A 26,890-nucleotide genomic window follows, 5' to 3' on the forward strand; every position below is an offset into this window, starting at 1 on the left:
AAGCTCCTCTAAATGTAGGCTGATAAAATGTATAGAATTAGGTGACAATATCAGAATTAATTCAAATGCACAAGATTAATTTTCAGCAACAAAAATGCACTCAAGATGCACAAATATTTTACAAGAAAGAAACCTTACATTTGCCTAGAACACTGCGACACAGAGGCCAATCTCTTCTCCCTCATTATGCCGGATTACACGCTAATGATGAACAGTCCTTCAGCGATAGTCAGCTGCCATCACCAACTCAGACATGACATTCATGTACATATTATACCTTAATATGGCACCGTGTTACAATAATTTGATCAAAACAACTGGTGAAAAATTAATAATCAAATATTAAAGCATTTATTACTTTCCTCTCCTACCAGCCCTTACAAGTCACCCAGTTTTTAGTTTAAAGCTGGATTAAAGCTCCAGTCTCTTTGGGGGTGTGAGTTGGAATCCCACTGCTGCCAACTATCTCCAACTATCTCAGTGTTAAGAAGCAAAAAAAACACACATTTGCTGCAGAAGGAACAGGAGAATTTGTGCCATTCAGCCTTATAGTGTGATGTCATTTTCTCATGCTCGTTTTTAGATGCTTGTGATCGAATCTATGATTCTTATGAGTGTGCTCACCCTCCATAAAGGTAGCACAGATATAACGTGCCACGTTTTCAGAGAATCGCATTAAATAGAGGTCAGAAGAAGGCGACAAAGTGTCCGCTAGGCAGTCCAGCGATTTCAACAGTGTTCTCTGTTGTTTAGGTCAAGAGTGACAGCCGTTACAACACACAGTGTCAGGCATCAAAAAGACTTCCCAAAACCCTGATCCTCTCCTTGATCCAGTGATGGCATCCAGACATTTCCTGCAACAAAGCCAGGATACGGTCTTTAACAAAACGAGTGAAAAGCTAATTCCCAACTTTTGCAATCCTTTGCAAAGAAGGACTGCATGTGCTCAGTGTTAAATGCACTGTTCATTATTAATAATAATAATCTTTACATTATATAGTGCCTTTAAAGGTGGCTTTTCAAAGTGCTTTACAGAATGACAACAATAAAGTTAAAAAAATACACAAGATAAACAGGATGAGAATACACAGTTAGAGGAGACAATAGATGGTGGTATTAAATACAGTAGGAACAGAGGGGTAAATAATAGTTCATTAAAGGCTCTTCTAAAGAAGAGGGTTTTGAGTCTGGATTTGAAGGAGTTTAGAAAAGACTCCAGCACAGGAGTAATGTGATCACAGTCCAGTGCTAATTTCTTTCTTGTGGCTGCTGGTTCATTTCCAACTGTGGACTCTTAAGAAGTCCTTTATTTGACTTGATCAACACCAATCCCTAGAGGATTTTGAAAGGTTGAATCAAAATGGTATGTGACTCTGGTGGGACTCAAACCCACAACCTTTGAATGACTTAATTCTACCAAGGAATAGAAGTCCAACACGCTCTCCATTGCACCACAGAGCCAACAGATACAAACTTACATAAAACAGCTGCAGAAAGCTGTAACTCATGCTTCTCCCGTTGTCTCTAAATTGAGCTCCATAAATATTGACAATGAGTGGCCTGTTGTCTACGAATAGATACCACTGGGATTCATACCCAGGGTCTTCTGGTTTTTAGTGAGGCGTCTTAACCAGCTAAGCCACGGCACCAAACCTGCTAAATGTTATCCACAACTTCAAACACCTTTGAGAAACGGGCAACTGCAGTGTTATGCCTGCTGGCTCAACAGATAATCCTTTTCGAAGTTTAAGGAGAGGATTTCTTTGTCAATTCAATTAAACGTTTCAGAAATGCTGAACGATTGATGTGTTTCACGCACAGCGCGGGCTCTCCTTTGCTTACAAATATTTTTACACCAATTTACTCAACTACGATTTTTTCTGAGCATTTTGTTTGATTGCTTCCTATTTTATACTGCGCTGATTTCTGTATTGTTCAATTTCCCTGTTGATATAAATTTCTTGTTTTGTAAGACAAGAAGACCGGCTGTTCTGACCTTACCTTGCACTGGAGCCGCTCTTTTCTTTCCAAGGGCGCAGAGAAAGATACTATCGCAGGTAACACCCCGGGAGAAACATCATGAGTTTCTGGAAAAGCTCTCTACCTGCCCGCTCCCCACACCGACGTGTGTGAGCAGGGATTTATAGGGACATTCTGAAGTGTAGTAACATTTTATCGTTACATACTTTTTCTGTGCAGTTAGTTCTCCTTCAACTCCGACCGACAACGGAGGTCGTTTTTAATACAGGAGTAAAGGCACACTGCACATCTGCAAAACATCACGTACAGGTTTAGGGAGAGCGACATCAGTGATTGGAAGGTAGGAAGTTTCAGGTCACTTTTTTATTATAGATTCAAGCAGCCCTGAATACCTTTTCAAGAAACATTTCAGAATCCATGTCAACTTCAGCCCTTTTTTTTGTTCGTGATCATTAATTTCCTTAGTTATGATCAATATTGAACTTTTTAAAAATAAAAATAATCAAACATGCAGGCAGGTTTTTGAAAAGTATTAGGAGTTGACAGGGCGCCCATTTGGAATAGTTGTCAGAAAATGTGAGAAAAGGAAAGTTACGTAAACTCTCACACACAGCATTAGAGATTGGAATCTGATTGTAAAAAAGCTACCTGTCTCCCCGTCGGTAATCAAACCCCAGTTTCCCGCATGACAGGCAGGGATACACACCATGACACTAACTAGGAGCGCTTGCTAGCTGTTAGGAGGCATTTACTCTTATGGCTACTACTGTTTTGGGTTTCGACTTTTATTTTCATTCCTTCCAGAGGAGCGCATGAAAACGAGTTTCCATCTGCGCCATCCTCACTCCTGCTCTGCTATTGTCACAGCTCCTCCTTGTGCACGACCAACACCCATGGAGTCGGTTCTTTCAGCTTTACTAATTAGGTTTTCAAAGGCTGGAAGTAGGGCACAAGACACACGAACACTAAAAGCATCCTTATCTGCTTTCAGCTGCGAAATGTCATTTGTGGACGCTGAAGAATTTGTTTCCAAGGCAGCGGTTTCAAGCAATTTTGCGCTTTAAAAGTAGAGCAGTGCGTTTCCATTTTTATGCAGGCACACGATGACATAAGGAGATTGTCGTAGTCGGCAGGACTTGAACCTGCGCGGGGAGACCCCGATGGACTTCAAGTCCATCGCCTTAACCACAAAAACACAGCAGAACTCTTCAAACCAATTGAAGTCCGATTGAACCGCTCCACCAACCTGTCATTCCGGGGATCCAGCGGGGTGGTCTGCGTCTTAGAGATCCCCAGGCGCTGGCACACTCTGGCAAAGACCTGGGATTTCGAAGTTACGCCCCTGGTCACTGTGTAACTCCTCCGGCACCCCTAGCCTGGCAAACATCCCCTCCAGTAGTGCATTGGCCACGGTGGGGGCACTATGGTCCGGGAGGGCATATGCCCCCGGCCACTTTGTAAAATAGTCCACCGCCACCAGGACATAGCAGTTTCCAGCCTCAGTGCGCGGAAACTGGCCCAAAACGTCAACCCCCACCTGCTCCATAGGAGTCCCCACCTAGTGTTGTTGGAGGGGGGCCCTTTCTGGGCCACGCGCACCGCACACGTTCGGCAATACCGCTCCATGTCCCGGTGGCAAAGACCCCAATAAGAAGTTTTTTTTACAGCCGAAATGCCCCACACCCTTCTGGCCGTGCACCACTCGGAGCACAGCCCCGCGGAGCGACTGTGGCACCACTCGCCACTGAAGGGTGCCCGCCAACCCCGGCGCAGCACCCCATCCTTTACCTCCAAGGCCTCCCACAGGGCGCAGAGGGCCTTGACGGACTTTGGGTGTGGGGCAGGCTCCTCTCGCATAGGCCGCGCTCCTGCTGCCCTCCAGCAGAGCACCGGCCCCACATCCGCCAAGTCTGACAGACCCACCCCCAGCGGCCCCTCCAGGGCCGTGGCCACGGCACTCGACTCCGCCACGGTGCGGACGGCCCCCTCACACTGCTCCCGCTGGGCGCAGTAGCAGCAGTCCGCGGCCTCATAGGGGCTCTACGAGAGAGCGTCAGCATTGAGATGGCGAGATCCCGCACAGTGTACGACAGTGAAGTCGTATTCCTGCAGGACCTCCATCTATCACACCATCTGCCCCTCTGGCTCCTTAAAGTGGAGCAGTCAGGTGAGGCCTGAACAGGTACGGCCTGAAGTGGCGGACCACCACCATCACCGCCAGCAGCTCGCGACAGGTCACGCAGTAGTTCTGTTCAGCCTTATTCAAAACCCGACTGTAGTAGGCAACTACCCGCTCCCCATCTGGCCCCTCCTGCACCAACACCGCGCCCACCTCCGAGACACTCGCGTCGGTATCTAGGATATACTGTAACCACTGATCGGGGTAGTCTAGCACGGGGGCCCCCACCAGAGCTTCACGTAACCGACCGAAAGCCGTCTCGCAGCCCGAGTCCAATTTGAAACGGCGGCCCTTGTCGGTGAGGCAGTGCAGTGGGGGAGATGCTGGCAAAGTCCCGGTCGAACCTCCGATAATACAAAGCCAACCCCAGAATGCAGCTCTGCGACGGTGCGGGGAGTCGGCCATCCCCTCACTGCAGCAACCTTACCTGGGTCTGTAGCCACCCCTCGCGGTTCAACAACATGTCCCAGGAAGGTCCCCTCCCGCAGCAGGAGCTCTCACTTGTGGGCGTTGAGCCTCAGGACAGCACAGCAGATGCAGGCCAGCACCGCCTGGAGGTTCGTCAAGGCCTGGAACCAGCAGGTCGTCCAGATACAGCACACACTGGTTCAGCGGGACCAATGCCAGCACCCTCTCCATCAGCCTCTCGAAAGTCGCCAGGGCATTGCACAGGCCAAAGGGCATGACAGTAAACTGCCAGAGGCCCTGGCCGATGGAAAAGGCCGTCTTTGGTCGAGCATCGGGAGCGAGCGGTACCTGCCAGTAGCTGCAGCGGAGGTCAAAGGAGCTGAAGCAGGTCGACCCTGTGATGTAGTCCAAGGCGTCGTCTATCCTCGGCAGGGGGTAGGAATCTTTCCAGGTGACCTCATTCAGCTTGCGGTAGTTCACGCAGAACCTCCATGAGCCGTCTTTTTTTCGGAGCAGTATGCTTAGCATGAGCCATGTGTCCCGGTGGGATGCAGATGGGCCTAGCGTCGCCAGTGTTGATGTCGTGTTGGACCAGGGCGGCGCGGGTGCAGTCCTCATCCCTTGCCGCAAAGAGGTCCTCTTTTTGGGCGAGAAGTTCCTGGAGCCGCTGCCGCTGGTCCCAATCGAGGCCCTCGTAGCTTCACTGGTAGAGGTCCTCAATGGCGCGCCTCTCTTCCACGCAATGCTCGGCCCCTGCCACCGCCACCGCCGCCTTGTCAGACCCCCCGGGTGATTCAGGGGCAGGATCCGGCACACTCGCTCCCCGGCTCGCAGGCCCGGTCCGCCCCGGCGACTGCCACCGCCACTGCCTCTTTTTCCCCTGGCTCCGGCAAGCCCGCGTCCCTCGGCCTTCGCCGGGCCTGCCCTCCACCAGGTGAAGTCGCTCTCCCTGCCACACCAACTCCTGCCGGCCCAAGTCCAAACCGGTCCCCACTCCCTGCAGCAGGTCCAGCCCCAGGAAGCAGTCCTCCTGGATGGGTGCAAGGTAGCAGGCGCACCGTCGCTGTACCCAGACGGAAGGCAAGCACCTGTTTCCCTGTTTCGGCACGGCTCCTCGGGTAAGAGGGCCTTGAGAAAGGCCTGAAGAGCCATCTCCCGCTGCGCCTCCCGGGGGAAAACCGGGTATCCTCAGCGGGCGAGGAACATGACATCAGTGGCGACCGGGCCCAGCCGGAGAGCTGCTGCCAGCGCCGCGTATTCACCTTAGTCCTCCTCTGGGACATCCAGGAGAACCTGGCAGGCCACTCCTTCCAGCGCCGCTGCCAGGTGGCCGGCCATCTCTGCCCGGTTCCAGCCATTTGTCCGGGCAGCGAGCTGGAACTGCGCCTCGTAGGTTTCCCATGCGCTTCCCCGTCGTAGCGACTGGGTCGCACCCGCGCTGGCGGGTGTGGGAATAGCTGGCCGACTCCGGCAGGGAGGGCATCTTCTCTGTTGGGCATCCACTGGGCAGGAGTAGTGGGCAGTCGCCCCAATTCTACCAGCGAGACCACTACTGGGTAGCCCTGGTAAGGGCTGTGGCCACCTGTCGCACCCAGGAGTTGCTCAGGCTCTGTATGTGCGCTGCCGGTGGGTTCAGTCTCTTTTAGGGTTAGCCGGCGCTTGACAAAATCAGTGAATGTCTGCCATGGTCTGTCCATCCTGCCCGCTTCTGACGCCAATGTAACATTTTTCAGGTTCCCTCAGGACAAAGGACAAGTGGAGACATGATCGTAAACCAAGCGACGGCTTTATTCTCCAAACAAAACCACACAAAAACCAAACACAGGCTATACACACATGAGGAGACCGACAGAACACTTACACATGGTTAGGGTGGTAACTCGTTAACTTCGGGCTATACACTTATAGAGCTATACAGGACACTAAAACTACTATCACAATATTTACGTATGCAGATACATATCATCCTGCTGACCCTCAGACTCCCCCCGGCTACAACTCCCAGCCTGCTTTGCGGTACTATGAGCGCCTAGGTGCGCTTCCTCCTCACCACTGGGCGAGGGCGTTAAGGTATTATGCTATTGGCTTGTTTGTTTATTACCAAATAGATTCACCGCTGTAAAAGTAAACTTTATAGTTGTGTTCAGAGGCTATTGGGAATCTTTTGCGTTTGCAACGTTTTTTAGGAACACGTATTTTGTTTGAGGCAATGTACACTTTGTAGTGTTAAACGGGGATTGCTGCCCCAGTGTCTCCAACCAGTTATTAAATCTCCGTCTCAGAAGAAATTATTGAGGGTACTGCAAAATGTGAGAAATTCCGAGACCTTCACAAATTCTTGAACGTTGTGCAAGTCCTGTATGGTCGCCATGTTTGTGGAGATCAGCGCAAGGCTGCTCTCATCACGGGTGAGAGCTCGCGAGAATTGTGATGTAGGGGCTGCCCTTCCTGCTGGGGTCAGTTGTAATGAACTGAAAGCAGCACCCCAAACTGGAATTCAGCCTTAAGACCAGAAGCAACAAATGTGGCCGCTGAAATTAGCCCCGTGTTTAACTTGAATTGCCTTTAGTGTTGACAGCATGAAGTCTGCAGAATAATTTCTTGCTTAGAATGTTTTTTCTTACCATTTACAATGATTTTTTTTTTCCTTTTGTCTGTTTGCATATCATACATCAGCTCCACTGTTATACTCCTGTTTTTTAAATTATTTCATATATTTTCTCCTGTGATTCCTCATATGGTTACCTTATATTTCTTCATTAATTATGGGTTTTCTTATCCATTCAGCCCTGTTTGCTGGGTTGTTAGATGGTCTAATTTCCAGTTTCGTCTCCTATGTGTTCCGATCATTTGATCGCAGCTCGTCTGAAAAAGGTCTTTACACCCTGTATCATTCACACCACACTGTGTTGCAGACAGTAGCTGCGGTCACCCACTTTATCTGTCTCTGGAGCTGTAATCGAGAGCATTATCAGATATGGTATTTCAGTGTGGTTCGGTCATCTATCAGTTCATTTTAAATGGCAAATGACCCGCCTCATCCAGACAGCTTTCAAGGTCAAGGGAGTGAAACAGCAGCCCTCCCCGCAGGCCATCTTTGAAAAATCCCTAATCAGACAGACAGGAACAATGATATCAGATCCTTCCCACATCCTCAACCCTGAATACCAACTTCTTCCTTCGGGCAAACGTTTCAGGGTTCCCAAAGGTAAGTGAAACGGATACAAAGATTCCTTTGTTCCACTATGCATTACAGCTGTCAACACAAAAATGTCAAGGATAAACAATTTTGACTCTTACAACCCACCTGAGTGCAATATGTTTTTGCGATGTGTTATAAACGTTCCATGTTATGTGTTCTACTGTACATGTGCAATAGAATGATGTGCAGTGTTTTTCTTATTTTTTGTAATAGTGTAATGTGCAATGATTTTATTTTCTTCTCTCTTTTTGTGCATGCTATTTAAATGTACAGGAGTGCTGGGTGTCCATACAAAATTCCCTCAGGGGACAATAAAAGTCTTATCTCTTTGCTGGAATTTTTTTTTGCCCATCTGTTGAGAGAATTGAAGTGTGAAAGAGCGTGAGGTGTTAAAGTAGCTCCTGTCAGGTTTATTATATTGCTGTTGCTTTGTTTGAATATACTGTTATCTGTTGTGGGAATTAAAAAAAATCATCTGTGTTAGTGTGGGTGTTGCTCTGTAAATGGCTGACTTAGCTTTTAACTCATCATTCTGTAAGGTACAAAACAGAGCAGAAGATATATAGGACTTTATTGATCCTGAAGGGAAATTGATGTGTTACAGCAGTCCAAGACAAGCCAAAAAAAACAGAAAACCAGACACCAGAATAGACGAAAAATTAAGATGCGTACAGCAATACAAAATAAATATAAAAAAAAATCACTTAAATAGAAATATAAAAGACTCTTTTCACAGGTCCCAGGCTCTTACACAGTCGGGTCTCCCTGGGGGGCGGCGTTTATTTGAACATCTCTCCAGACTCCGTTCTTGTGCCTGTGTCTTCTGTAAGTCTCTCTTTCAGCGAACTCAGAGCAAGAGCTGCTGCCCTCTAGTGGTTACTGAAGTAGGGGGACGAACTGACATCACCTCTTCATGTGGTTTAAGCAGCTGGAGTCACATTAGAACATCCCCAGATAGGGTGGACATAATACGGTCACTACTGTCATGAGTCTGTTATGCAGCTGTCGCTGGGAACATTTTAATATTTAACTGAAACTGCTTTCCAGTGAACATTAATACATGCATGAACTAATACGAATGTCATTTAGTAATGGCGAACTTCAATGTCTGTCTTTGTTCGTAGCTGTATTACAGCTGGTGAATGTAGAGCCATGTGCGATGTGAGGGCGTGGTGTGTGAGAGTGGGTTTTCAGAGATCATGGGGAGCAGAGCGATCTGAAATGAAGGAAAGGCACGTTTAACTGGGGTGTAAACCTGAAATGTGTTCGGTCACCTCTGAGTGTCAGTTGAATAGATGTGTTGTCTTTTGTTATTTGGATGGGACTCCACCCTCTTGGCTCTCAGGCTAAAGCAGGGATATGGAGAAAAGGTTGTTTAGTCAAATGGAAGGGTACGTTTGTACCCCACCCCCACCACCCTCTATGTACAGAGGAGCCTCCTGTCCTGACTGGAGGAGCTCACCCAGGTGTGTCTGGAGAGAAGCCAGGGTCTCGGCTTCCACCACTGGGCTGGGCGGCTTGTTCCACACCCCTGCCCCCCTCTGTGTACAGAAGACCCTCCTGTCCTGACTGGAGGAGCTCACCCAGCTGTGTCTGGAGAGAAGCCAGGGTATCGGCTTAAACCACAGGGCTGGGCAGCTTGTATCACAGACGGCAAAGGAATCAGACTGCTCCCATCGAGACCATTTTATTGTGCAGTTCCATTATTTCACGCTATACAGATGGGGATCAGGCACATGAATTACACCGCGTGTGGGGGATCCCAAGTATGACATTGTGGAGCTATGTGACAGTCACCCCCCTCACTTAAGCTGTCCAAATGCCATTAATGAACATAGTCAAAAAGGTGCATTTGAAATTTTCTGCAGTCACACTAGAAACATGGACATAACCAAACCCCCCTGCTGTAGATCAGCAACACCCTAGCCTTGATCCTAGTCTGCATGAAAACCCCTCACCAGAACCCCAGGAGCAGGGAAAAGCGATTCCCATCCTCCATGACATCCTAAATCACCACATGACATCATCAAGAAACTAGACAGATGGCCTAGCAGGGACTCCATTATAATGCAGGAAGCGCAGAGGCCGTGAGAGAGCTCTTCCCGGCCCTCTTCCTCCTGCCTCAGACTCCGATGGCCATGTCCTGGGAGAGGCTCAGCTGGTCCAGCTCTTGCAGGGCCCAGTCGTACTCCCTCTGCAGCTGCTCCGCAGACAGACTGGAGGGGCGCAGGGCCAGGAAGCTGTAGGCGTCTTCGCAGTGAGAGAACTTCTCCCCCACACTGGAGCAGCAGGCACACAGTACCTGGAAGAACTGCAGTGCGTGTGCATTGCATTGATGTACACAGTACAAATGTGTAGTGTATATACAGTATAGTTGGGTGTAGTGTGTCGTTGTGTGTATTGTGAATACAGATCAGTTGTGTGTACAGTGTGTGTATGTGTTGCGACGATGTGTACAGTATGAATGTGTGCATGTGTAGTGTGTATAGTATAGTACAGTATAGTTGGGTGTAGAGTGTGATTGTGTGTACGAGTTGCGTTGATGGATATAGTATAGTATGCGGTTGTGTCAGATCAGTTGTGTGTATACATTGTGTTGGTGTGTACGGTGCGATTGTAGTCAGAATGTGTGTAGTGTGCATTTGTGCACAGTGTGTAGATGTGTGGAGAAAAATGGCAGTTATTAACTCTAAAATGAATGACAATCATAAAATATCGTAGTTTCCTTATTTCCAGCTACTGTAGACAGCTACCCGTCTGACTGACGGAGGCTCCCACTGAAATTCGGGAGAGAAAATCACACCACCGATCTCCCCCTCTGCCCCTCCACCCACCTGCTCCGCCTCATCCAGGCTCCTCAGGTACTCCTCCTTGAAGTCCTGGATGTAATCCAGGAAGCTCTCTCCCGCCTCGGTCTTCTGCCCCAGGCTGGCGATGGCAGAAGTTGTGCAGCCTCAGCAGGATCTGCTGGACGCGGGACAGGCAACGCTGCACCTCCTGCAGCTGCTTGGGCTTCCCGAGCTTCCCTGAGGGAGAGGGAGAGAGGGAGAAGGGTGGGCAGCAAGCAACAGGCACAAGGCAGGGTTCACCCTGGACAGGACAGCAGTCCATCACAGGACACACACACACACACACCCTGGACAGGACAGCAGTACATCACAGGACACACACACACACACACCCTGGACAGGATGCCAGTCCATCACAAGACACACACACACTCACACACCCTGGAAAGGATGCCAGTCCATCACAGGACACAGACACACACTTACACACCCTGGAGAGGACGCCAATCCATCACAGGACACACACACACACTTACACACCCTGGACAGGACGCCAGTCCATCACAGGACACACACACATACTTACACACCCTGGACAGGACGCCAATCCATCACAGGACACACACACACACTTACACACCCTGGACAGGACGCCAGTCCGTCACAGGACACACACACACCCACACACTGACACACACACACACACGCTGGACGGCCTGCATGCAGTTGAGCTCGGCCGCGTTGTCCCAGATCTCCCGGGCAAGGCGGTTGTCCTCCCTGAAGAGGTGGCGCAGCTCGCCCTCCAGGGCGCTCAGGCGGGCATTGTTGGTTTTGTCGCTGTAGGCCCAGCAGCCGCCCTGGCGCCGCCTCTTCTCCGCCAGCTTGTCCTGGATCTGCCGCCCCACCCGGGCCTTCTCCTCGCGCAGCCGTGCCAGCTGGTCCTTCAGGGCGTGGGCCTGTGCCCACAGCGCCTCCGCCTCCCGCGTCTTCTTCTCCCTCTCCTGCTGCTCGCTCTCACGGACCACCTTCACGTCGCTGCAGTTGCTGGCCATGCTGCCGTTCAGGCTCTCGTACCTGTGGCCGAGAGAGAGAGTCAGGGGCTCATCCAGCTGGTGACAGAGACTAGACTGAAGGGAGGGTCCCACACTGACAGGCCGGAGGAACTGAGTCTCCGCGTTAAAATCCGCCGTGGGCCGCCGAAAACAGCCCGGCAGACGGATAAGACGGGAGGGGAGGAGAGCGTTCAAATGCAGCTGCTTCGGCCGCTGCAGGAAAAGCTCGTCCCGGCAACAGGGAGAAATGAGCCAGGAGTTTGTGCCTTTCCCAAAGGGGGAACCACAGAGCTGTTTCATTTAAATCCAAAAATAAAAATTAATTTTCTAGAACATCGATGATGAAATGGTGGTAACCGAGATCTAATAAGCGGGTCTTTTAGTAGTAACTTCAGTAGTAACGATTAACTTTTGTTACTAGTTGTTTGAGGACCCCTTATTGTTGAAGAGGGCCGAGCAGCTGATAATTCGGCCCTTTTCCGCCAGAGAGCGCCCCAAGTCCTATCAGACTTCCATCAGGTCTACGCGTTCCCACAGTTGAAGCCATTTGGACATAAGGAGGAGATTCCCGAGGATAATAGAACCACCTGCGGCTGTTATGGGTGGGCATTCATTTTCGATTTTGTTAATTAGATCTCACTTGACGCTGCTCAAGAACGTCATCCTTGATTTTCCCAGACTTCCGTCCTTATGATATAACGGGATGAGGAGTTCCGTTGTTTAACAGCGTCTGATCTTTAAGCCGACTTGTGCGTGTCCTTCTCGACCTCGGAGGTACCAACACCTTCCTTTGTTCTCCACCATTTTTGTTACTGATCTTCTTTACTTCTGGAAAAGAGAGAGATGGAGGTGAAAATGTTGTTGTTTTTTAAATCTATGGTCGGTATCTGCTCTTCCTTTCCCTGCATATCTGTCACCCTAGACGTCACCCAGGGGGCTTCACACTGGTGGGGATGGAGGGGATCCCCATGACCTGGAGAGAGCTGGAGAGTCTGGAAAGGTGCTATATAGGTGTAAGGAGGTTGAATAATATGAGCTGCACCCCCCTTTCGGGTATGTTGTGTATCTTGATAAAGAGCCGTTCTTATATTATTTTAACTATTTTATTAACTACACAAATCACGCCCTTACACCATATATTCCCACCTTCTACTCTCTCGTTCTGTTGTCTCGCGATGTCTTCTCACTATACTACATCCCTCCCTTTGTTATTTTTAAAGTCCATAACTTTACCATAAAATTGTAACAATTCTATATCAACACACAGTAAACGGTTATTAACTATTACAACAAAATGTATGTAAAACCTTCCATTTCTATTCAACACATTCAACTTTTGTTTTTCTTTTTTTTTAACAACTATTTCTATGTGTACCAACTCAAATTTTAGTTCAATTTCTACTTAAGTCACTTCTCAATATCACATTTGGAGAGCTATGCAAGTCCTATATTTTTAAATGTCTCTGTAACGAGCCGGTTTCCTGATAACCGTGCCACTTCTGGTTGTTACGTCACTTCTGGGTAAAGTTACTGGTTTTCCTATGGAGGTACTCTCCACTGTCTGAGGACTCGGCAATTCCTGCACGTCAGAAAGTCCTGTATTCTCAGCATTTTCTGTTTCTGCAGATTCAAAATCAAGATCCAATGGAGGAGCCTGTCGAAGATGTTTTACATTTCTCATTATTTTTGAGCCATCTTCCACATTCACTAATTCAAAAGAGTTACAAGAGGTGTGTCTCAATAACACACTGCGAGTGTCTTTGAACTTGGCATCCAATTTACCGTTGTCTAGGCCAACCACAAACTACATCACCGACCTTGAAGTTGTGATCCCTTGCTCAATGTGTCTGGTCTGCATATAATTTCATTTTGTGTGCATACTCCTCATGATGTCTATGGATATCTTTTGTCTTTTGAATGTCCCTTGGCTCTTCTTCTTTCTTTTCCACGTTTGGTAGTTTAGTCCGGATATCACGCCCAAAGATAAGATTAGCTGGGGTTTCTCAAGATGCCCTGTGTGGTGTTGATCTATAAGTCAGCAGAATCTTAGGGAGTTCCTCTCTCTCTTTTTTCCTTCTGTCACAGCTGCTCTTAAGGCCTTTTCCAGGTATCTGTGAAATCTTTCAATTTTACTTCTCGGATAGTAAGGTGATGCACGGATGTGTTTAATTCCACAATTAGTCAGAAATGATTCAAACAACTGTGCTATGAATTGCCTGCCATTATCTCTTACTAACTCTAGTGGATAACCAAATCGTGCAAAGATGTTCATCAGCTCTCTAATAACTGTGGCTGAAGATATGTCTGATACAACAACCGCCTCAGGTCAAGAAGTATAATAGTCTATGACAGTCAATATGTATTCATTCTGAATGGGACCTACCAGGGCAATGCCCAATTTTGTCCAAGGCCTTGGTGGTAATTCAAGTGGTTGGAGAGGTTGATCCTCCTGCAATGGCTGATTCAACACACAAGTGGAACAATTCCTGATTAGTCTTTCAACATCACTGCCCATGTTGGGCCAGTAAAAGTTGCTTCTCAGGTACTGTTGTGTACAAACTACACCCTGATGTGTCTCATGTGCTATTTTCAGTGCTTGTCTGATTTTTGTTTTCGGTAACACAATCCTCTGTCCTCTTAAAAGCAGTCCATCATATGTAGATAACTCCAACCTACACCTGTGGTATGGCTGCAGTTTGTCTGGAATTGGATTAGTCCATTGTCCTTTTTCCACTATGGACATCAACAATTTCAATGTGCCATCTTCGTTTGTTGCTTGTTTAAGTTCCTCAAGTGTCAGTGCATGCAGTTCATAAGTGCTGATTGAAAGCACTCTATCAACATAGTTGTCTACATAACCAGTGTCTTCTGTGTCTGGTAAAGGAAGACGTGACAATGAGTCTGCGACACTGGTTTTCCATACTATGTGTTCAATTCTGTAATCATACGGCTGTAATCTCAATCCAAGTCTTTGTATCCTGGGTGGTAACAAAGTTGCCTTTTTGGGATTGATCATGTAAATGAGGGGTTTATGATCCGTTTGAAGTGTGAACTTGCCTCCTCATAAATTTGTCCTAAAATGTTGCACTGCCCAAACACAACCCAAGGCTTCACGCTCTATTTGCGAGTAATGCCTTTCTGTTGGGGTAAGTGAGCAACTTGCATATGCCACTGGCTTCTTCTGGTCTTTGTAGCAATACTGCTCCAAGTCCTACAGGACTCGCGTCACTGATCACTACTAGTGGCGCATCTAGTTTGAAGTATGCCAGACATGGTTCAGTTACAAGTGCTCTTTTCAACTCGGCAATGGCTTTCTCAGTTTCCGATGTCCATTCCCACTTCTGTCCTTTCCTCGTTAGTTTTCTAAGGGGTTCTGATATATCTGCATAATTAGGAATAAATTTAATCAAAAATCCACAAGTTCCTAAGAATGAGCGCAAAAGTGCAACATTCTCAGGTCTCGGTGCACTGCAAACAGCTGTCACCTTTTTCGGGTCTGGTTTTATTCCTTCTACAGTGACCAAATGTCCCAGTATCTCGAACTCTTTCAGGCCAAATATACACTTATCTTTATTTAAAGTTAAGCCTCTGTCTTGGAATCTTTGGAATACTTGCCTGAGCCTCTGTTCTAGTTGTTCTTCATTTTCCGCATGTACTACAACATCATCCATATACCATACAACACCTGGCATTGCACACAACATCAAGTCCATAGCTTTCTGATAGGCCTCTGGGGCACTAGACAAGCCAAAAGGAAACTTTTCTGAAATGGTAACAATCCCTGTGTGTGATGAAGGTAATCAGGTGTCTTGATTCTGGGGCCAACTCAACTTGCCAGAACCCTTTTCGAACATCTAACTTTGCAAAAACTTTGGCTCCTTGCACTGCTTGCAATATGCTGCCAACCGTTGGTACTGGATGTCTCTCTCTGATAACTGCTTTATTCACTTCTCGCAGATCCACACACAGTCTCACTTTCTTGGTGTCTTTTTTAGGTATTATCAGAATATTTGAGATCCATTCTGCACCTTCATTCACGTCTTCAATAATTCCATCAACCAACATTTTATCTAACTCTTGATTAACAGCTTCTATCATCGGATAGGGTACTCGTCTTAGACTTTGAGCTACTGGTGAAACTTTCTCATCTACTGTAACCTTGTGACTGTAACCCTTGATCTGTCCTAAACCTTTAAAGAGTGACTCATATTCCTGTGCTAACCGCTTAAACCTCTCTGAAGACTGGTCAACCGCATTGACAGTGTCTCCTACATTCAGAATCTTCAGATCAAAACATGCTTTTCTTCTCAACAACGCTTCTACATTTCCTTCAACTACATAGACTTTGTCCTTTATTACATTTTTCTGCCATTTCAGCTGTGCCTCAAAGTAGCCAACACACTTAAGTGGACTAATTTGTGCATAGGCATAAAATTTATTCTTAGTCTGCTGAAGTTTAGTTCTGTGTGCAAACACTTTCTTTAAAAGTTCTACTCCAATGAAGTTTCTTTGACTTCCTGTATCTATCACCATTTGTATCTCTTGGCCATTTATTCGAACAGTTTCTTTACCTTCAGGGTCAATGGAATTAACAAATTCATCTGAGTCTGAAGACGGTTCTTGAACTGCTCGCAGTTTTGTCCCTTCCTTATTTGTATTAAATTTATTTTCCTGATGGGAACCGTCTTTCTTTCTACACACTCGTGCATAATGTCCTGTTTTCTTACAGTGTAGACATTCTGCTGTTCGCGCTCCGCATTCATCTGCTTTGTGCGTTGTTAGTCCGCACCTGTAACATGTAATGTCAGCCGTCCCCTGTTCTTCTATATCTCTAGCATGACTGCGTCCTGCTGCTCGGCTTTTGTTTGTAAAGTATGGGCGAGCGCCCCGTTCAGTGTCACTGTGGTCAGAAAGCATTCTTGATTCTGCTTGAGCTGCTTCATGAATTCTAGCGACTGTAAGAGCTCTTTCTAAAGTCAGTCTTTATCCTGCAGCAATTTATAGTCTCTTATGTGCACATTTTTCCACAAGTTGATCTCTTAACATGTCAGATTCCAATACTCCAAAGTCACACGATTTAGCCAGTCCTCTTAGTGCAGTCACAAAAGCATCAACAGATTCGTCCTGAGACTTCTCTGCCTAAATTTATGCCGTTCCAAAACCACATTTCTCCGCGGTGTAAAGTAAGCGTCTAAGGCAGCTACAGTCTGTTCATATGTACCTTTTTCTCCAGGGAGGATGGCGAAAATCCGCTGCACGGGAGCCCCGATACAGTGCAGTAATGTAGCACGTCTCACGGCATCCTGAGCTTCTGTAGATCCACTGGCTATTTAAAAAAAAACTGTACGGCTCCATCCATATCTTGTATTCCGTATACAAATCCGGTGCTCCGAGGTTCAGTAGAAGCGGTGGAAAAAGCTGGGCATAAGCAAAGCATCTCGGCGCGGCTGCCGTATCTTCCATGGCGCGAGTTAAACGAAAAGTCCGAAAATTCAGAAGTTCGTTTCTACCAGCAAGAAAACTAAAATCTGCAGTGTTCTGCTCGCTTTGAATCCGTCAAGCACTCATCTCTCGTCGCCATAAATGTTGTGTATCTTAATAAAGAGACGTTTTTATATTATTTTAACTATTTTATTAACTACACAGATCACACCCTTACACCATATATACCTGCCTTCTACTCTCGTTCTGTTGTCTCGCGATGTCTACTCACTAGACTACATTTAGCAGGACTTCTTGTTGCAGTTGAGCTCAAAGCTGGAGATGATCTCCATATTCTACCGCAGTAACTAGTCCGAAACGTAGGACAGAGTACACACTTTTTAAGTGAACTCAGGTTGTTTAAAAATTAAACCACCGATCTGTCACAGAAACGTATCCCGGTCTCCCGCGCAACAAGCGGGGGTACTCAGCACTATACTAAAGAGGAGCGCTTGTCTGCAGCTGAGCGTCAGCTCTGTTTACTGTCAGCAGTCATTTCCTGATTTCCAAAGACTTTTTCACCTGCCCTCAGCTTTTAAAGACGGTCATAAACACTCAAGAAGTAATTCATGTCAGTTGGAAGTCTGTTTCTGTTGTCTCAGCTCTTGATAAAGAAAAGCCGTGCGTGGGAGACTCCCTCTCTGAAGAAGTTTGCTGTCACCCTGCGAGGGATAACCAACTGAACCACTGAGACAGTTAACATTAAACACGTGAAATGCGAGATGTTGTGATTTTTTTCCCGCTTAAGGCTTCTATCGTTTCTACTCTAACGAGAAGTGAGATTTTAACAAACGTCTCCAGGGTTAACTGCGACCTGAACGCAACGCCTAAGACCACCAGCCATCTTGCCTGTGGTATTTAGAGCAGCGCTCAATAAAAATGATCAGAAACCGAAAGCGCTTCTTATCCGGATCAGTATATTCCGATACCACTGGTTCTACCGAAGAAATAAGAAAAGCCGAACTCAAAGCACTGTGTTGCCATTACGGGTACTCTGTCTGCAGCTGTTTTAAGATCTACTCACACCGTGTTGCCATTAAGGCTACCTAGTTAAAAAAAACTTATCGTCACCTTTTTGAACGTGATTATTGGACACCCGTTAAATCTCCACCTTGGTTTCTTGAGAGATCGTTCAGCGAGCGAGTAATAAAAAACTACGTCGCTTCCAACCTCTGCTGTCACTGTAAACTCGGACGTGATGTTCTGCAGATGTGCAGTGTGCCTTTCCTCTTGTCGTATTCAAGAGTACCCACTGTGTGAGCTCCTCACTGCGTGTTCTGTACTCTACTGTGATTTAATTTAGATGATTACGTGGAGTAGAGTGACAAGATCTACTTGAACATTTTCGGTTTGTGAAATGAAACACTAAATACACTACTGTAATGACAAGTAATGGACAATTAAAATAACCACAGTACAGCTAGAAGAGTGAAAGATAAAAGACTATTTAGAATGACATTCACAATAGACTTAAGAACAGCACAACCACCCGAACAGGGACTTGAACCCTGGGCCCTCAGATTAAAAGTCTGATGCTCTTCTGATTTAGCTATCCGGGCTCTAAAAGACAGTTGACACTGTCAGGATCCTCGCAAGTCACGTCTCTTGTTCCGAAGAGCAGTCATACCTGACCCGTATGGAATGACCACTGACAGACTTTATCCAGAAGCGACGGCACCACTCCCAGTAGAATGAGAGAGAAACAGCATGACATGGGTAGTAAAGGGGCTCCCACAATCCATCTTTCCTCACATTACTGATTTCTTTCAATAGCATTTTGACCTTTTTTCACATTCAGATTTTTTTCACATTTAATAAAATGTTTTTATCAACAACATTAAAAAGAAAACAAATGGAAGATTTTTTGGAACAATAATTAAAAAAATCTTTCAATGCCTTGGTTGTATACGTGTGCACTCCCTTTATAAAGGGAGTTGCAACAGTGCTGAAATTTAAAGAGCATTTCTGTAGAGAAAACAGCCTTGATGTTAAGCTTAGGGAGCCTGTCTTTTAGAAATTCTATTTCTTAACACCTTGCACAGCCTCCCGACAGACTAACAAATATTTTTGGGAGAAATTGGCTCACACACCGGAAGACACTAACGTTTATTTACGTTAGAGTATGTGAATAACAGTTTAACCGAAAAAGTTTGTAATTGTGATTTTGTTTAAATTCAATAAATCGTCTATCAACAGTTACAATTTATTAAGAAATTGTTTTATTTCATAAACTATAAGACAATTCAGAGAGTTTATAGGTCATATCCGTCGCTTATGTTCTTTTAACTCTAGAGTTCAGGATCCAAACCCAGCTGCGGACGATTGTGTTTCTTGAATCTCTTGTAATCATTAAAAGTCGATGTGTAGTCCTTCAGTACTTTCTCCAGTTGTGCCATGAATATTTTATACGTTCAATACTTGTCATGCTCTTTTGCATTTTCCTTAACAAATGGAAAAAGTTTAAAGTGTGTTTATGGCAGTGTTTCACATCTACAGATGTGAGAGCACTCGTAACAGTACAGGACACGCAGTGAGGAGTTCGTGAAGCTTTCAGTTTAGTGCGGAGTTCAGAAGGAGGATTCACTCGCTGAATGATCTCTCAAGAAATCCCGGGTGAGATTCAACAGGTGTTTTCTGCAACAGCCATTGCAAGTGTGAAGCAATATCAGGATTTCCTGAATTTGAACTAAATTATTAGTTCAAATAATTTAGGATTTAACAGAACTAAAAGAGGTACATTTAAAACAGCAGCGCAACTCTGCAGCACGTTGAGTGTGCCTGCATTTAATTGTGTAAACCTGGCTCTCTCTGAACACAAGCAAAGAGTTCTCACTCAACAGAAGATTGCGATGTGAGTACTGTAATATAAAGCACCTGGAGATGCCAGGGATTGAACCCAGGACCTCATACATGCGAAGCATGCGCTCTACCACTGAGCTACATCCCCGATGAAAAAGGTTATGGAACAGACTTAGAGATGTGCAAATGCTCACTGATCACACCACTCATGAAGAATGCCTGCAGTTTCCCACTTTCGCGTTTCTTCTACTACAGAGTAAATTCATAGGAATTAAAAAATAAGGAAGGAAAAATAATCGCATCGAAGCTTCAAGAGACTGGGCACAAATTAATCTGTTATTTTTGCACCCAGTTACATGGGCGACGGTGGTTGATTCCCAGATGGGGGAGTGCTTTTTTTCTACCTCCTTACTCGACTGTCTTTCAATTCTATTTTATTTGAAAGCTTTTTGCATCTTTTAAGTGCTCTTGATTAAACTATGCATAGAAAAACAGCAGTGCTGATGATTTAACGTAAAAGGGTGAAACGACGCCCCAACCACAGGAATGGTAACAGAAAGGATCGTGTTCTTATTTAATATGTCCTTTTGAGATGTCTTGTCAATGCACACAGGCGGTAGAGCTGAATAATTTACTTTTAGTGGTGTTTTTAAACAAAGATGGAACACATTCTTTCTATACCAGGAAGAAAGGAGCAGACTTTACCTTTAAGAGGCAAAAATGACACCTTATCAAAGCTAATATTAATTAAAATGACATCACAACAAAAGAGTGGAGGCTTGAGTGAATAAAGCCTTGAGTGGAGCCTTGAGCTTTCATTGGACGTCTGTGTCTCCATAACTTTGTAGGTGAGAGAGAGGATTGTGATAATTTGCAGGTGCTTCTCGGAAGTGCGTTGGTACAGGCGCCTTCCAAATAATTGAGTCAGGTTTGAATCCCAGCCAGTGCAAACCCAAATCTTTTCAAGATAATCTGTGGTCCGCTAACACATCTTTTGAAACACTACAACAGGTAACACCCCGTGTGAAACATCATGTGCATCTGTTAAACCTCTCTACCTACCCGTTCCTCAAAGAGACATGACGAGGGTCTAAAGGGACATTTTGAGCCGTAGAAACATTTTATCATTCTGTACTTTCCTGTGCAGTCAGGCCAGTTCCACATTAACTGCGCCCGACAACGGAGGTCGTTTTGAAAACAACGACAGTAAAGGGACACTGCACGTCTGCAGAACATCACGTCCGAGTTTAAGGACAGCAACATCAGAGATTGGAAGCTAGGGAGTTTGAGGTCTGTGTTTTTATTATAGATTCAAGAAAATCTGAATACCTTTTCAAGAAGTATTTCAGAATCCCACTCAAATCCAATACGAATGCCGCATAGATCTGCATTGTACAATTAGTATACTGTTTGTCCATTGAATCAAACACGCCTTATGAAGCATTTCTAAAACAGGGGAGATTGTTATGGAATGCGTCTTCCTGTAAAAATAAAATGCCTTCAAGGGCACTATAAGCAGATGTGCTCTACAGAAAAACTATAGCCAGAGATGTCAAAGAGGTTGAGATTTCACCACGTGAGAGAAAGCATCTCAGAAAACGAAGTTGCGGTAGTTTCCACGCCTTATAAAACCACTAGGTCAAACAACAAGAGCTGAAGAGCCGCTGTTGATAGTAACGCGGCCGAGCGCTCTAAGGAGCTGGCTTAAACCTTGAGCCTCTTCAGGAGCATCTGTTGGAGTCACACTGCTACAGCGTATCTCCTTGTTAAGTATCCCTTTTATTGTTGTTGCTACCTCCAGGCGATGTAAACCAGATTCAGAAAAAAAATAATTTGAACAACATTATTCCCATGTTTACTCAAAATTGCAGTGGCCAAATGGTAAGGCGTGGGTCTCCTAAACTGAAAATTGTGGTTTCAAACCCCACCCATGCCTGTTTCAAAGTCTTCAAAAAAACTTGCAATGTGGGAGTCTCAATAGTAAGAGAACATAACTGTTGCCAATGATTAGTATTGCACAATGCAATTTGTGAGAATTCATGGGTTTTTATGCTGCTTGGACTTCTTTCAAGCCTATGAAGTGACCCCCGTTTTATTTTCATTTTCAAACTTCAGAACCGAATAACAAAGAGGTTTCATGTGTGACAGCATTCTGTTGCAAATACCGTTTCCCCGATGTATTCAGCGACGGGAATGAAATATTTTAGTGTTGGCTCAAATGCGAGGAATTTCAGAAAAACCTGGAAAAGCAACGCTTGCAGTAAATGACTACTTTTAAGTGTGTAGTCAGCATGAACAGAACAACGCAATGCTCTGTAAAAACAACCTGAAGCCGCAATTACTCTTTTATCTCGGGCAGTTCATTCCGATACGATGTTTCCGCAGAATAAATGAAATGCCGAACTTGCCGAGCAAGTTTAATACTTGCTTGTGAGCCCTAGATAAATTGGCTGCTGCAATTTCAGCAAGCGGAGTTCTGTTCAGCTGCCTGTAGTACACATTGCTGATTCCTTTTGTGAGGGCACGGGCAATCTTTCAACGATAAGGCTGACGTGCCTGTCGAAATTGTGTTTCCCTTTCACTGTGTTGTATTTGCCCTAGTCGTACAACATCAATTGTGATGTCATCATTGCCCATTGGTTTGTGTCTTGTTGTCATTGTGTATTTTACACTACAGGAACTGAAAGTACTGAACTGAAGGTACTGAAGGTAGGAACTGAAAGTACAGACTGCTATAATTATAAGAAAGTTTTTTTTCTACTGTTCTCTTTCCTGATGTATTGGTATTTGAAGGCTATTGGGCAGCAAGGATTTATCTTCCTGAACTCTCTATATAAGATATGGGTCCATGATCATCTTAGTTTAGATGTACCTTTTAAAAGTGGTATTATTCTCCATTGTTCAGCCTTCAGACATACTTGGAAAGTTTTAGGCACAGACATAATCTTTCTTAATCCCCTTTTATCCTGAGGTGACGTCCCAGACGAGCTTGCCCCCTGGGAATATTCACTGTGCTCTTCAGGCTTTTTTTCTGATTCTACACAGATTTTGTCTCCTTCAAACATGTCACCACTGTCTGTGCTGCCGTGTGCAGCCCATGCATCTTCTGTATCTCCTGATGAACTTCTGAGCTCTGTGTTGCCTTCCAAACTATGTCTCTCACTTTGACTTGAAATATGGACTATAGATTGTATACTGTCATCTGGTTTTGAATCCTTACCAATACTCACCTCCTTCTGCACCCTAAGCACTTGGATTCTTACTTTTTTTCTATCTTCATGCCAAATCACTGATAACCATTTCTTGTTGCTGGAGCAATCCTCTCCAAGGACTCTGTTTGACAGTGTTGACCACATATTGTCATGCCACCTAATTTTTTTTCTGTCTTAGAAAACTTCAGAAATTCTTTGATCTCATTCCCTACTCCACCAGCCCTTGACCACAGGTCTGGCATCCTACTCCTCTGTCCTCCTTTAACATGTGGCATTGCCAACAATCTGAAAAATAGGGAACACATCTGAATGAAGTGGAAACATAATTGAAATTCAATACCCAATGGATGTTAATAGTGTAGGAGTGCAACAGATGTACAAGTCCATTAAATGTTTTTATTTCTGTGTTTAATTTTTGAGGGACCCTATATTTTGATATAGCATCAATCACAAAACAGCATTCTGTCAATGTCACGACCACCAGCCCGGGGAGATCAACTCACAAAAGAACTAACCAGTACCAGCAGCGGGTTAATAATAACATGTGTTAATCCACCAGCACATGCTCTACTGTGCGGCAAGCAGCATTGTTTTAACCATTCAAACCCGCTTCCCGCTACTCGGTATTGAGTCTTCTCTTTGAGAGCTCTACCTCGCGTTTACTCTGAATCTCGCTTACTGGTTACTGAACTCCCTTTTGCCTCTGGACCTTGGACCTCACCTTCCGATTTGGATTGTTTGCTTCTCTCTGTACTTCAAGTATTTCGATCTACCTTTCACCTAACAATCTCACCTGACGTTCTGGATTGTTCACCTGTCTCAATAACTACTTGCTCCTGCATCTGCATAGGATCTGCATACCTTTTCACTGAGGATTTCTGACAGTCAAAGCCACATAAAAAAAACTAGAAAAGAAGTATGTGTTTCTTTAAAAAAATACCCCCAAATTGTTTTTGTTTTTTAAAAGTCAACATATCTGGGTTGTGTTTGCAAGATTTTTAAAAATTCCAAAGTTTGTGTGGGTATGATTGTAAAAAATCAAATCATAACTGAAGAAGTCTCCATGGTCAAAACATTGTGTTTTCTTCTTCTCTTTTCAGCATGGAATAAACCTATTACTTGTTCCTTGGAGATTACCATGTGCCAATAAGATATGATCACTGTATTGACCATATACAATTTCTTGCATTAGGAATTCCTATTTTGCATACCCCAGCTTGCTCTCCTTGAGATACACATACAGGGAGAGTAGCTGGGGGTCAGAGCGCAGGGTCAGCCATTTATACGGCACCCCTGGAGCAGTTGGGGTTAAGGGCCTTGTTCAGGAGCCCAATGGAGTAGGATTCCTCTGCCGACCGTGGGATGTAAACCAGCAACCTTCCAGCCACAGGTGCAGATCCTTAGCCACAGAGCCACCGCTCTGCCAAATGTGCCAATTCTTTAGAAAGAAGTCCAAAAGAATGCAAATTTACTTTTTTAAAATAGCTGTTGTAAATAACATCAGTGGCTATGGAAGAGTACATACAAGCACAGAGACAAGTTAATAAACTTGGAATGACTACTTACAGCTCTGGAAAGACCGAAGATATTGTTTCCGGTTGTTAAGGAACAAGTAATAGGTTTATTCCATGCTGAAAAAAAAAGAAGAGAGAAAACAATGTTTCGGCTGTGGAGCCTTCTTCAGGTGTGAGAGAGAGAAGGCAGTAGGCAAAGGTAATGTAGTGGGAGAACAAAGGCTGGGAGGGAGGAGGGGTGAGAGGCGGGAGCAGGGGACAGAAAGAGAGGCCAATCAAGAGGTGTGAAGTCAGAAAAGGTGTTGAGAGGTGTGAAATGAAACTTCCAATGAATGGAGAAAAACTTAGTAGAATAGTAGTCTGTTGTTTAGAGAAGGGGGAAGGTGTGATCCTAGCTGCAGGATAAGTTTGGTTTCGGTAGTCTTTCTAATGTATGAGTTCAGAAAACCATCTTTGAGAACACAGACGGAGAGATTAGAGTGGTCATGGCCATCAGAGGTGAAATGAGAAACAATGGTTTTTGGAGAGATCTTCAATCTTCACAGCCCTGACATGTTCTCTGAAGCGGTCTCCAAGTCTCCTTCCTGTTTCTCCAATATAGAGAGAAACTGGGCATTTACTGCAAGAGATACAGTAAATAAGGTTGCTGGAGGTACAAGATGCCATCTGGGTGATCCAGAATTGTCCTGAGGGGCCTTGAATGAGTGTGGTGTTGGATGTGTACTTGCAGGCGATACAGCGAGCTCTGTTGCAGGGGAAAATACCTGGTGTGGATGGTTGCTGAGAGCGGTCAAGGGAGGTGTGAACACGAAGGTTGCGCAGATTAGGTGATTGGCGATATGAGATGATGGGGCGGTCAGAAAAGAGGGCCCCAATGGAGGGATCATCCTGTAGGATGGAAAAGTTGTCGTTAACAGTCCTGCATATAGGAAGTGTGTTAGGGAAGCACCAAAGGAATGCGGTTGTTACGGTGGGAGTTCCTGATTGGGTTGATGGTCCGAGGGGTGTTTTTGGCTCGGGCAAGGGCCCTGTCAATAACACTGCTGGGGTATCCTCTGTTGATGAAAAAGGAGTACATTTTGAGGGTTTGGTTCTGGGAGTCGACGTCGTCACTGCATATTTGTTGTAGCCGAAGGAACTGTGAAAAAGGGAGAGAATTTTTAGTATGTTTGGGGTGAAATGAGCTATACAAGAGATAGCTGTGTGAATCCGTGGGTTTGTAATAAACAGAAGTGGAGAGTCTGGGGTAGTTGATGGAGAAGTTGATGTCCAGAAACGGAAGAGTAGTGGAAGATATGTTAATTATATATTCGAGGGACAGGTGGAAGTTGGTGAAATGGTGCAGGAAGCACTTAAGTTGATTGTTGGAGCATGTGGCGGCACTGACGCAGTCATCAATATATCGCTTGTAGAGGTCAGGGACATAGCCAGTGTAGGAAGCGAAGAAGCGTTCTTCTACCCAGCCAACAAAGATATTGGCATAGCTGGGTCCCATTCTGGTGCCCATGGCAACTCCACTCACCTGTTGGTAAAAAAGATTATTGAAGGAGAATGTGTTCAGTGTTAGAACCAGTGTTTCTGGTTGTTGTCCTTTAATTGATCTAATTTAATTGCACTAATTTCCCCCCCCTCCCACTCATCAGCTTTTGGATGAGAGATTCTGACCACTATATAAGATCAGAAGCAGTAGAAGAAACGGGCTTCTTTTCTGCTTATTTAACACACTCCTAATGCAAACAACACATTAAGAGTACAACGGAAAGGTTGCACCAAATGGGATCAAGCAATTTAAAACATATGTTCAGGGTACAGGAAAATTGTTATAGAGATGAATGGTATTCATGAAACAAATAATGTTGCAAAAAACTTTGCCAAAAGTCACAACCCATTTAACATTCATTAGACAGGTTGAATCAGTTGGATATCTCTTAGGTTCTAAATGCACTCAACGGCTGTATAATGCAAGCTCAAGAGTCAAAAGAACAGTAGTGAACTACAGTTCTTACAATAATAAATAGCCATTTGATCTTGTGAATGATCTATCATACACCCTTGAAATGATGTTACAGATTTGGAAGTTTGCACAGCTTGTAGTCTAACTCCATGAGACACAGACAGGGAGAGAATCTGGGGGTCAGAGCGGGTCAGCCACTGTGCTCTTGTGCCAAACAGGTCATACAAAGACTGCCATTCCTTATATCTTTCCCTGAACCTGTGTGTCACTTCCTCACCTTCCAGAAGCAAAATATCGAGCTTCCACACACCCTTCCCCAC

The 26,890-nt window shown here is 45.3% G+C and overlaps 1 protein-coding gene and 2 non-coding genes across 3 annotated transcripts; all 3 read right to left on the reverse strand.

Moving 5' to 3' along the window:
• Positions 1 to 1,368: 1,368 nt before the first annotated feature.
• trnar-ucu (transfer RNA arginine (anticodon UCU)) lies at positions 1,369 to 1,461 on the reverse strand. Its single transcript has 2 exons — positions 1,425 to 1,461; positions 1,369 to 1,404 (listed from the first exon to the last, which is right to left on the reverse strand). It is a non-coding gene; the product is annotated as a tRNA-Arg (tRNA).
• A 6,862-nt stretch (positions 1,462 to 8,323) lies between these two features.
• LOC148666115 (uncharacterized) lies at positions 8,324 to 11,624 on the reverse strand. Its single transcript, XM_088631700.1, has 2 exons — positions 10,604 to 11,624; positions 8,324 to 10,080 (listed from the first exon to the last, which is right to left on the reverse strand). Exon 1 carries the CDS (start codon positions 11,608 to 11,610, stop codon positions 11,191 to 11,193), a length of 420 nt encoding a protein of 139 aa, XP_088487826.1. The 5' UTR covers positions 11,611 to 11,624; the 3' UTR covers positions 8,324 to 10,080; positions 10,604 to 11,190.
• Positions 11,625 to 19,966: 8,342 nt separating this feature from the next.
• Positions 19,967 to 20,038, reverse strand: trnaa-cgc (transfer RNA alanine (anticodon CGC)). The gene has a single exon. It is a non-coding gene; the product is annotated as a tRNA-Ala (tRNA).
• Positions 20,039 to 26,890: the final 6,852 nt, after the last annotated feature.

Source organism: Lepisosteus platostomus, chromosome 5 (assembly GCF_059453375.1).
Source record: "Lepisosteus platostomus isolate fLepPlt1 chromosome 5, fLepPlt1.hap1, whole genome shotgun sequence".
NCBI lineage: Eukaryota > Metazoa > Chordata > Actinopteri > Semionotiformes > Lepisosteidae > Lepisosteus > Lepisosteus platostomus.